This window comes from Phaethon aethereus, assembly GCF_964289735.1.
Source record: "Phaethon aethereus genome assembly, chromosome: 1".
Classification (NCBI taxonomy): domain Eukaryota; kingdom Metazoa; phylum Chordata; class Aves; order Phaethontiformes; family Phaethontidae; genus Phaethon; species Phaethon aethereus.
In genome coordinates this window covers 196,070,449-196,083,233 of record NC_138575.1, presented here as the reverse complement: position 1 = coordinate 196,083,233, position 12,785 = coordinate 196,070,449, and the positions used below count along the sequence as shown (strand labels likewise).

Genomic DNA, 12,785 nt, shown 5'->3' with positions numbered 1-12,785 from the left:
TATACTTGATATGAAACTTTTTGGTTCTTGTATAAAATGTTGACCTTTACCTAGTTTATTGATGATATTATATATTAATAAAATGTGATATTGGAATAAAAGACTTTAAAAAATGCTTTGCAGGGAAATATGTTCTACCTTTACTTACAAATGTTTTTAGGTGGTAAAATAAGGATTTAATGTTTCTTTTACTGTTAATCAAATATTGTTCACAAGCTATATGTCATCTTATGGTGCTTAAAGGAGAAAGGACATACCCAAGAAGGAAACAATAAACCAATGGTGTCCATGACTGCCATTTAACAATAAAAATGTTTATTTCTTTATAATGTTCTATACTTCTGTATTTATTTTTCTTTCTAAGCTGATCCATGGGAAGGTGAAAGAGGTGTCTTTATCTGTAGATTTACTCCTTGTCGTAGGTTTGTCACAAGTGCTTGGGTTTCTTCTACTAGTTTCTGAGAGCTTTAAGGGGTACTTCTAAAATAGTCTGTGCTTAGTCAGACAAAGCAGAACTTGCAAAATGAAAAGCGAGCTCCCTCTCTTTTCAATTTAGGTTATATATAGTATTACTCTTTGGCGTAATGTATTATCGCAGTCTCAAGGAAAATAGCAGATTAGAACTATTCTCTTGCATCTGAAGGATGTATGAGAAACACAGTCCTACAAAAGTAAATGTTGCCAGACTTGCTTCTTTCTGTTAATAATACCAAAGAATTAGAATGACTTAGACTTTTGGGATGTCAGTTGGCTCAGTTTCTCTGAATTTGTGAAGATTTCAAAATGGAGACTTGAAACCGAGAATTATTTAAATGCAAGAGCCTGTCAAGTGGTCTAAAAAGTTAACTGGCCTACAGACTTTTTGGTTCATCAGATTTATTCAGCTGACTGATTAAGTTCTTCAACATAATTAAAATATGGAGGTGTAATAAAGATGGGAATAACTTTAAAAATGTCTTTGCCAGAAGAGGAGAGTTGTTTTCACCTGACTAGTCAAAGATGATAGAAACATTCTTTATCATTCTCACTGTCTCTGTGACTGTGGGTATTGCAGTATGACCAAAAGCTCTGTACAGTTTTTATCTCAAAATCATCAGTCATACGTGAGTTGCACTTTCTGGAAAATATCAGTAGTGGATCAATGCCTGAGCTAGTCATCCTAGTCCCCCTTTATAATAGGTGGAGAGAAGTTAGGGCACATTTAGGGTACAATTCATCTGGCCTGCCTTAGGGATCTTTTTAAGAGAGAGGTAAATTGGGCACTAGAAATCTCTACCTTTTACCATTCACTATAGATGTCATTGTAGACCTCTACCTTGGTCAGATTTATCCTGGCTCCTTTGACTAGGCTTAACTGAACTCCAGGCACAACACTTGCTTTATGATAAATGCTGACATGAAATACTTTGATCTCAGGAACTTAATCCAGTCTAATGACATTATGTGCCTTAGTAATATCCCCATCCCATAGATGGCTATAATTTGTTAGATGTATGTTCATAGGTACATATTCTTCTTTATGACTACTACATGCATATGGTTTGAAAGTAGGAACTATATATCCATCTAAACAATTACATAATGTCTTCAACCTAACAATTGGCAGGCATATTCCCTTTGTACCTGGCATCTGGTAAATCTGAGCAATGCATACCATTGTCCCTCTAATAGCCCCTTATTTCTTCTCTACCTGTCTAACAGTGTGCAATGCAACTAATCTGCACCTTTCTCCATTGTAAATTATTTTTGAATACTGATTTTTTTCGTTGTATGGTTGAGGGGATTTTCAGTTTTGTTCTTTTTTGACGTATATGTATTCCAGTCTACTTTTTTGCCTGCTCCGTGCTTGAGATCCTCAAAGGAGAGTATTCCTTGCAGTCTGATGTACTAACAAACACCTTTATAAAAATCTTTGACTTTCATCTTTAGCAGCATCTTCCAAAAGATCACGTGTGAGAAATCCTAGCTGACTTGTATTTAGTAGAGAAGCAGTGCTAAAACTTCATCTCTACTCCTGGTGATGGGGAAGATTTCCATTACCCCTTGTCCTATCGCTACAGACCCTGCTATAAAGTCTGTCCCCATCTTTCTTATAAGCCCCCTTTGAGTACTGGCAGGCTGCAATAAGGTCTCCCTGGAGCCTTCTCTTCTCCAGACTGAAAAACCCCAACTCTCTTAGCTCGTCTCCATAGGAGACGTGCTCCAGCCCTTTGATTATTTTCATGGCCTATTCTGCGAAGAAAATCAGTGTGTAGCTTATCACAACATTTTATCAGAAATTGATTGGCTTTTCAACCCCCTTGATATCGCTGTCTGTATTTTTCCCAAAGCACTGTAAATGAACAGATTTCTTAAAGGCATGTGCTGTGGATGGACTGGAAGCTATTGATTTTTTTTCTTGACAGAATGAACTCTATTAAAAAGTTGTAGAAACAGCTTTTTCTGTGAAGACAAGTAAAGCAGCAAGTTCTTCTGATCTCATAGGTATACAGTACTCTGGGTATTGTACATTGCTACACTGCTGTTTGTATTCCTAAAGTAGTAGCATAGAGATTTCCAGCCTATTTTTAAACTGAATATTCGGCATAAGGGTAGCAGTCTAACTATGCAAAGTGGACTAAAGGACTAATTTACACTATCTGTCAAAATATCTTTTGCCTCCACAAAGTCCTGACAATATTCATGGCTCCATCTTTCTCAAAATCTAGTTGTACATATGTTTTCAAGAAACTGGGGGAAATGTGGTAAGAGACATGGGTGATAATCACAAGAGTCATAAAATTCAAATTCTACTGAATTTCTGCCTGCTGCTCAAAATTATCACACTGCTTTCCTGATGAAATATATGCTGCTTATTCCAACTGCCTCTGAGAGGACACGCATTTGAAGATCATGAGATAGTAATAAATACGTCTTAATATAATATTTATTGCCCTTCACCAACTACTTAAGACATCAGAAGAGAAGTTTGCCCATATATTTCGTTATTAATTGATCAGTCATTATGTACGCCCGAAGCAGCTGTAATAGGGATTTTTTTTAATTAACATCAATACTTATTTTCATTTGTTTGTACAAATTACAGATGTTTTTAAAGTTTTTGATTTTTAAGAGTAGTGCTTAAGATAAAACATTTTTAGTATAATTTTCATCATATGTATAGAACATACTCTGCTTCACTGTTAACTTCTATTGCTGGATGCTGTAACCTAGGTGACAGAATTTTTTTTATTTCTTTTGCAAGAAATGTCTAATCACAAAAACATCATCTTTCTCAGCACGGGTCAGAAATACAGATATTATCATAGGTAACTGCCAACTAATCTATTTTTTCATTATGTGTTTTTGCACTTACACAAAGACAAAAATAAAAAACATTAAAAATAGAAACTGACAAAAACTAGGGAAATTCACCTAGAAAAAAACACATATTACTGTACTGTTCCTGATTTTTTTTTATGTGAACAGCTGTTTTTGTACTCTAAATTTGACACTTCTTTAATACAACTTTTCATTTTCTTACATTTATTTTATCTTAAGTCTTTTTTAATTAATGACTTGGTAATGCATTATTTTAGGACTGCTGGCATGTTGTTTGGCAACCAGGTAATCAATCAGACTGATGTACAGCTGTCTTATCTATCAAGCACTGAGTGAAAGAGGTTTGATTAGTAAGGAAGAATTAAGACATTGATTAAAGACATTGCCTAAACAGATCAAGAGTTACATCTGTCAAAAATGGCTCTTTTAATACTCTTTTCTTTGGTCAAGGTAGAATGAGCTGCCCTGTGTGCCTTCCTGAGTCCAGGAGCGATTGCGAGGAAAAAACCAAAAGACTTTTGAGGAATTTTATCAAATAGAAGCAATTTCCAGTGTGCAAAAAGAGAAGACATGCACTTACAGGTGTCCAGCTGTGAAAAAGGGCTGATGATAACTCTGTCCTCTACAATCACTTCCCAACCTTGATTTCCCCACCCTAAGTCTCTCCTGCTCCATTTCCTTCCCATTTCAGGACTTCTCTGTTTTTCCTGGTCCAGAGCTACATCCTTTCTCCTCACACACCCACTCTGGTTAAAAGGAAATTCCCAACCCTCTGTCTTAAATCTCCTGTCTCAAGACCTGCGCCCTTCCAATTGCCAGCCCACCCCAGAGTCTTTCATATCTGACCTTCCCCACTCCCCCAGTTTTCAGCTGTTCCTTCTGCCCTCGGCCATTCATGCCGGAGCCCTGGGGTCTCCCGGCTTGTGGCTTTCACTCTTCCCAGCCAGATGCTGCCGTGGCACGTGCTCTACATCAACCTCTTCACGTACACGATTACTGGCACTCTGTTAGACAGACAACTGGATCTGCATGGTTGCATTGCTGTCCTTGCAGAAGCAAAGGGCCAGCTTTTGGTCTGGCAGGAATTTCAGGAACCTGGATAAATGGTCTGGCTAAATAAGAGGTGCAGGCTAAATGTAGGCTGCATTTATCAAGCGTTTTCCTGGATGAAAGCCTGATAGTGCAAGAATGACAAATAGTAACCCTAAGCCAGGCTCTTTTTCCTCACTTTTTTATAATTCACTTAACAAGGAAACTTGTTTACAAAATATTTAGAACAGCAAAAGAGATCTGCAAAATAAAAATCAGTGTTGCTCAGATAACCTTGCCACCGAAATAACAGAACCCCATGAACTCCATTAGAGGGGCGTGACCAGATTTGCCTGTTAATGCATAGTTGTTACATGAAGAATAATATTGACCAGGCTGCCAAAATGAGTACATGTTATGTGGCTGGGCCGTGACCACTATCACTGTACAGGGAATTTGTACTCTGACCTCTTTATAACTTCCACACAGAAACAGAAACGCCAATAGGAGAAAAGGTCCTGAGAAAAGGTCCTTAAAGTTTCTTTTAGGGTGATCCTTCTCACCATTGTGCCTGAGTTTCTGAGGACATTTCCATTGAACTCCATTCCTGGTTACTCCTTTCAGTGTACTTTTGTATCAGACCCTTATTACTCTTTGATTCTGACCCCATACCTAGTTTCTCATCTCAGTTTGATTGTGCTGCTTCTCATATATGGAAACTAGTAGACTGATGTTGCTAGGAAGAATTTTTTCACTGTGTCTTTATAACCTAGAGCTTAGGAATTGATCAGTTGACTCTGCCACCTATGGAGGAAGCTATAATATCACTGCGTGGTTGGATTGAAAGCATTTTCAGCTTGTATTGTATTGTCCCTGAAAGTTTGTAGGATACTATGAAGGGATATATAAAAGGCAGCTAATAAGGTTATCAATGCCTTAAGATAGCTATACAGAAAACAACTCTCAAATTTTCCAGTGCACATGCAGAAGGAAAGGTGGTAGCAACTCCTATATCAAGATTGCCCCAAACCTTCCCTTGCCAAATGTTGCTATATTGTTTGTAGCAGAAATTTGACAATAATTTGGGATAATATGACTTTCAAATAAATTTTCAGCCATATTGTAAGCAGTTAAAAATAATAATTTTCATACTTTTTTACTGTTGAAAATTTTCAGCTGATTTTTAGACCCTAGTAGAGGGGTTTAATGAAATGAAAAAGAAAAAAAGACCACAGGAATATAGAGACAATTTTTCGATTTTTTAAAGTAAATAAAGATTAAAAGCAGAATATTTTGTGCTGTCATTTTTTATAATGGCAAAATTGTATGTATTTATTGCAGATAAGAAATGTGTCTCATTATTAAGTTAATAAACATGGGGGGTTGTATTTTTTAGGCATATGGAAGCAGTAGAAGAGTTATTTAGGTAACTCAGTAGGTTAAAACAATTGCAACACACTTCATAAATCACAAGCAAACAAGATATTTTAGGGAAGGAGCGTGACGGATGAGGTCACCAGATATACAATATGTCATTTAGTTAACTTAAGCCCATATTTTTCCCATAATGTAGTAGATGAACTCATTAGTTACAATGAAAAACAGTAAGAAGGAGGCATCTGGCTTCCAACTGCCTATTTCTGACAGGGTTAAGATCACTAGATCTAGTAATGTTTCTGCTTTGTCTACTGACATGGCCTTGTGCTGCAGAAAACTGATGAGGTTTGCTGAAAATTTACGGGCTTACTGTCACAGTGTTATAACATAGACAGGTGCAATCAGTTATATTTTTGCTTCTGGTCATGTTTATCATTTTGCTAAGTTGCTTTGAGTATTCAGGATTTTTATAAAAGCGTACATGTTACCGGTTCAAGAGTTTTCTAAATAACGTTATAAAGCAGTCGTCTTTATTCCTGAATTCTGAAGGCAACAGAATTGATATGACACAGTATAAATGAGCATGGAATAAAACTGTTGTAACTAAAATTGGATGGGTTTTGTGATCCATGCTCAGGAGTTTATAATTTACCTAAAATAGTACTACTAATAATGCTGATCCAGAAGGTCTTATAATACATCTTTTCAGACATATTTATCTGAATTTCACAAATACTGATTTGCTAGTATTCTTATTTGAGAGGCAGTCATTAAGCAGTTTTATCTGTTCTGAGTTTACTTTCATTTGATTTACAAAAAGTAAACTGGACCTTAAAAGGTCTTTTTTTATCTGTGAAATGAAATGAAATTAAATGAAATTAAAAACGACCTTTTTCATTTAGCTTGCTAGATGTTTTAAAAATGAGAGTTAATGCACTGGATTTAGGTAGTTTTTAGAGATTGTTGTTCATAGTGATAAATCAGACTAAACTAAATTGACTTAGTGTAGCATATTCATGGTAGGTACTAGAGACACAGTAAGAAAAGATACAAGCCTGGTTTCTGTGGAAATTAAGTCTCCATATACTTCCCTGTATATGGAATAACTTGATTTTTTTTTTCCTACATAATTTTTATTAGTGTTATGTGTTGTATAGTATGTCATATCTAAATTCTATATCCACAAATTTAATATTCCTTCCATTTTTAACTTCAAATGGTGTAATCCTCTAGGCATTTTATTCTCATTTGGGAACAAATGATTATAAGGCACCCGCTGAGTAATTAAGTAGAGTCTTATTTATAGAGTCTTTAGATTAGTTCTGATTTTTGGACTTGTTACTCTTAACTGGGAGGCTATTTCAATACCTTAATTCTATAGTGATGGCTGTGACTTCTCAATCTTAATGTATTGCTGGTGAGTTTGCACTCTTCCATTTAGCTTAAATCTTTTTTCTTGAGAAAATATATGTATAATAGCTGTTGTATACCCTCTCAATACTAGTTTGGCCAGAGTATATCAGACAAACTCTTTTTTTCTGCAACAGTCAGCCATTGTGGATCTCCATAGTGGCACTTCCATCTTTCTCAAATATAACAGCGTACACAGTATTCCATAATGAACCCCACCAAAGCCTTCTTTAATGCTGTTAATATTTAAGTGTTGCAGGAGCTAATTCTTCAGAAAAGTTTGGAATCACATTTACCTTTTCCATGGCAGTGTTATATAGTTACCCAGTGACTGACATATCCAGGTTCTTCTCTTCAGACATTTCCAGTTGATGAATTCCGATTTTAATGGGAAGCTCTGTGTTAGTCACTGGATGCATAGCTTTCCACTATTAAACATAATTTGCAGTTCTGTCATAATTCCTTCTTATAATCATTCTTCTGTGCATCAATTGTACAGAATTTTGTCATCAGCAAATTTCATCATTATATTTTTACTTTTTCACCTCAAATCTTTTTTAAATTTTAAATGAGATAATTCCTGTGGTAGTTTTCCTCAGTCTGATGTTTTTTCTTTTGAAACTATTTGATGTCTCCTTCTTAGCCTTTGCCACCTTCTATTAATTTCCAGGTTCTCTTGACTAAAGTACTATCTGTTGTGACAACCCCAGCTTTACTGAATTTTACTACATTAGCCCTTATTTTCTTTGGGCAATAAATATTTTAAAAGCTCTTTTAGCAAAGTCATTTTGTAATCTGTCTCGTTCCATTCCATTACTATTATTTACTCCAAAATAAATCCTGAAATCTTGCTCACTGTTGAAGTCTCATCGTTGTCCAGATCATTTTCTCCCCTTTCTTCCAAAGAAAAATCATGTGTGATATTCTCCAGTCATACGTTGCTATCTCCACTTACCTGTTTGGCAAACGTACCTGCTACTAGACTAGTAATTTCATAGACTGTTTCCCCCAAAATTGTCTTGGAGTCAGTTCATTCCTATGATTTTAATACATTAAAATCTTTCTTCTGGTTTGGTTAGGGTATTTGAATTTCCACATCCACATTTGCATTAGTTTCCTGTAGTTTTGTGTTCAACATTGTTGGCCTTAATGAAAATTGAGGTTGTGTACTCTAACTTCACTATGTAGAAGACCATCTTCTTTTTTAATGTTCTCTTTTCATTTACATAATAATGGAACCTCATGCTACTTTACTTACCATATATTGCAAGGGCAACAATCTCCTTGACCGTCGGTCCCATCCTACTCTTCCTTTCAGTTCAGCAGTATTGTCTTTGTATGGATCAATTTTAAAGAAACAAACAAGCAGAAAATTCATTAGGATCATTCTGTGGATCAGATGTCCTTCTGTGCCAAATACAGGCAGTACTAAGTAGATACGGATTTTTTTACTTCCTGACCCAGCAGATGCTAAGTGCATTTTATGCAGCTCATAAATCCAGTTTCTACTTCCTGCTTCACAAAGCACGGCTCATATCTATTTGATAAGATGTGTTTAAGGCACTTACTTACTTAGGAGAAAGGAAAGAAGGAAGTGGCTTCAGCATTTACAGCTGTTAAAAGAAGAAAACAATACTCCTTATAATGGGTTATTCTGTTTTGTATTTCTAAAAGCCTACGTATAGTTCTACCTGTATCCATTTGTTAATACTGTACATATGAAGAACTTTACACCTACCACTATTTCAAACATAAATAATTTCATGTAGAATTTTTTATGTGCACATGCATACACATGCACTTGTACCCCTGTGGTAAATACATAGATATTTGACACCTGACTGTATCAAACAATTAGTAATAAGATAAGTGATTGCTATGAAAGTTATATTGCTAAATGACTTTGTATTTGGAATATTCAGAAGGGCAGAGCTTCATCTAAGTATGCTGTAAAATATTTTCCTTTAAAAAAAAACCAACCAAAAGTATTCCTAATTCATACACAGAACAGCTACATTTATAATCAAGACAAGTTATCCAATAAAATAAGGTAGTTTGAAAATAAATTAAAAAATCAGTTTGAGTGCAAGCTTTTTGTAATTGAAAATAGCCACAATCTGTTGCTCTCAAACATGTAACCAAAAAGATGAATATGGAATTTATTCACAACTCTAGTTAACTTTCCACTAAGCATAGCAAATTACTCTTACTTAATGAAGTTGTGTCTGTTTCACTGAAATAATTAATAGAGGTACACTTTTCTCGGTTACAAGATGTTGTGGAGTCCGTTTCAATCTGGAAATGTTCCAAACTCAACAGATTTCACTTTCCCATCTCTATAAAGCTGTGTTTATTTTGTTCTTAACATTTGCCAGAAAGAATTACAGAATTTCACCTTTTGTGGGGAAGGAGGAGTTATCTAAAGAATGAACAATAGCTTTTTTTTTTTTTCAGTCATGTATAAATAAATTTGTATTCATTGTAATGATGCCTGTGTAAAAATGTAATACACATTTTAAACAAAAGACAAAGCGAACAAAAGGTCTAGCAATTTCCTTTTGAATGCAAGCTTAATATGTACTGATGGTGATAAAAAGACTAAATTTTATAGTAAACCTAAAGCATGAGTGATTGCATTTTTCTCTTCCAGTAGTCTCACAGATCATACCGATATGCAGTCAATATGTTATAATTTTTAATATTGTTTTTGCTGGCAATATTTTGCTATTTGTTTACTGTGTGAGTAGTGAGCTGTAATTTCTAAATGTCACTGAGCTTGCATAATGCAACTTTGGGCTCCTTCTTCCAAGCCTTTATATATGCCAAACAGCTGTTGAAATCAAAACGTTTTGTATGTAGAATGAGTTTTTAAGGTGTAAACTACTAAGATTTGTGGGCTTTCTAACACTTACACTTCTGTCTTGTAAAACCTTATGATCATATTTTTAGGAGAAAAAAATCAAACTAAGCTATAAATATTGTTCATAATCTCTATTTCACTGCAGAGACACCAACTGTATTTCCAGAAAATATCAAAGATAAAGAAACACCGACACCAGTTGAAGATATTCAGCTGGAAAGCTCTATTCCTCATACAGATTCTGGAATAGGAGACGAACAGATGCCCAATATTTTGAATGGGACAGACTTGGAGACCAGCACAGGCCCTGATGCTATGAGCGAGCTGTTGTCTACTTTGTCTTCAGAAGTGAAGAAATCTCAGGAGAGCTTAACGGAAAGCCCCAGTGAAATCTTGAAACCCGCATCATCAATATCCAGCATCAGCCAAAGTAAAGGCATCAATGTCAAGGAAATACTGAAAAGTCTTGTGGCAGCCCCTGTTGAAATTGCAGAATGTGGTCCGGATCCAATCCCTTACCCAGATCCTGCACTGAAGAGAGAAGCTCAAGCTATTCTTCCCATGCAGTTCCACTCATTTGACAGGTATACGGCTGGATTCATTATTTTATATTGATGTAATTCAGAAGTTTGAAGGATTATTTTTTTTTAACATGGTTATTCTTCTGTTGGTTTGTATTAGACTATATTAAAAAACATCTGCATTACTTCTCCTTTTCTGTGTTACCAAAATGGACCTTATAGTATAGACAAAAGTAATTCACCTTGTTTTTCTCTGTCAGCAGTTAATAAAACTCCACGAGGTACTTGGAAAACAAGCCTGTTGTAACGAAATGTTTTTGTAATAAAATCTTTTTTCCTTTAAAACAGCATTTTAGTGAGGAGGAGGGGTAATATCTGCTTATATAGAACAGACTGACTGTGCAGAAATTCAGTCGAATATTCTTTCAAAGACTTAAATCTTAATTGGATCCATCATTGCACTGTTTTCTGGTACTGAAATGCTTCGACCATGGCAAATTGTTTGCATGGTCATGGTGGAAACCAGTTTCCTTTTAGGTCTTTAAAAAGAAAATACACTCAAAAGTGTTAAATTAATGTTTAAAATAGAGTTTAAAAATAAACTGCTGAACATTTCCACAAGGAGTACTTTGTTTCTTGTTTTAGGCTGTAGCTTCCCAGCTTCTTATAAATATACTTTTCTTTAAATATTCAGTCCCTCTCAATTACCTTGTACATAGAAGTTGTGATAAGATGTGCAATCAACAACATCCTTCCAGAAGAAGGGTAGCCTGTTCCATTGTGCACTTAGTCTTAACCTGTGCAGAGAGCTAACTCTTATGCCTGTTGATGTGACTACATTTTCCAGTATGACAAGATGCCTGCAGTTTCTTCATTAAAATGTTATTAAAAGTTTTTTTTAAAAACAGAGGAATCAAGGCAACTCAAAGGTATGGTAACATCTCAAAACTTTAAGCAAAGTTGTAGAAATATATTAGTTCATCACGCATCTTTTCTGGAAGAAATCAAAAATAAAACAAGAAAATGACTATGTTGTGATTTATGAAAAAAAACCAAACAGAAAACCTGTACAATTATCAGAAATGTCTTCATTAAAGTCTTAAGAAAAACAATATGCAATCAGTGTTTTCAGCATAATGTAAACAGTAAAGTACAAGAATTATATGAGAATTTTAGAATAAAAGTGAAGAAGCACTATTTCATTATATGAAATTATGAATTACGAATTCCATAGTAAAGCTGACGCCTTTTTGTCTGTACATATATATTAGTACTGACTCTGCTTTTCTAAAATAATTCAGTAAACGATGAGATGGCATCTGTCGTAACAAAGGTGATAGTTTTGAGATAGGAAAGGTGGAATGTGCTCTAGAAGCAATTAATATATCCCTTTTACTTTAGGTCTCAAAGCCATTCCAGAGAAAGCTCATTTAGCAACTCTTTAATTAAAAGGATTTTTTTTGTTCATCAATCTGCAGGTTTTGATTTTCGAGTGATTTCAGTGTGAACTAAAAAATATTTTCTTCCTATACTTTTAGGAATTTTTCCTTCTTCTCTGTGAGGAACCGTTATGTTCCAGAATGCGTTCCTGTACATTAAGCAGTACAGAGATTTGTGCTGTGTGTAAAATTAACAGCACCTAACTGTAACCATCAAAAGGTTACTTTAGGTGAACCTATTCAGCTAAGTTTTTCTGCCTTGGTCAATTAAGAAAAATACTCTTTTCAGAAGGTTATTATTAATGCACAAAATGCTAGACACCTAAATTAAAATGGAGCTTATCACCTCATGAGATGAGGGAACTTAACCTCAAGATGATTGAAGAGATGAGTTTTATTATGCATTTCTAAATTATAGCTTTGTAAGAAAGCATTAAAAACTAACAGACTGCAGTAGGTTGGCCATAACCTGTATTTAGCGTGAGCAACTCTATTAGATTGTTCTTGCGACAATGTGACTGCGTGTACATTTTGAACACCATTAGTAGTAGTTGCTAATACAGAATCATGGAATTATTTGAGAGGTGCTTCATGTCTAGAGCTTACAGATTTTGATAGGCATTTCATACTTAACAAGTTTGCTTAGAAGCCTAGAGGGTTTAGTGGTTTGTTTTTTCCCTGTCCTGTTGCCCTGTTGACCAAGTTGTGATTCCATGATTTACTGTACAAAGTGTACAGCTAGTACACTGTGCAAGTTTGTAGCTTGGTAGCACATGTAGTACTATGTCAACCCTAGTCATTGTTTACTACTTCTGCAAAAAAAAAAAA

General features: G+C 35.1%; 1 protein-coding gene across 4 annotated transcripts in view; it reads left to right on the top strand.

Moving 5' to 3' along the window:
* Positions 1-12,785, top strand: part of NBEA (neurobeachin) — a gene marked incomplete at its 3' end in the record, with an annotated part of 516,829 nt that overhangs the window by 192,755 nt on the left and 311,289 nt on the right. For all 4 annotated transcript variants that reach the window (XM_082012155.1, XM_082012156.1, XM_082012153.1 and 1 more), the window contains one exon: positions 10,143-10,581. In XM_082012155.1, the coding sequence (XP_081868281.1) occupies positions 10,143-10,581 (439 nt within the window). The remainder of the gene's footprint in view (positions 1-10,142; positions 10,582-12,785) is intronic.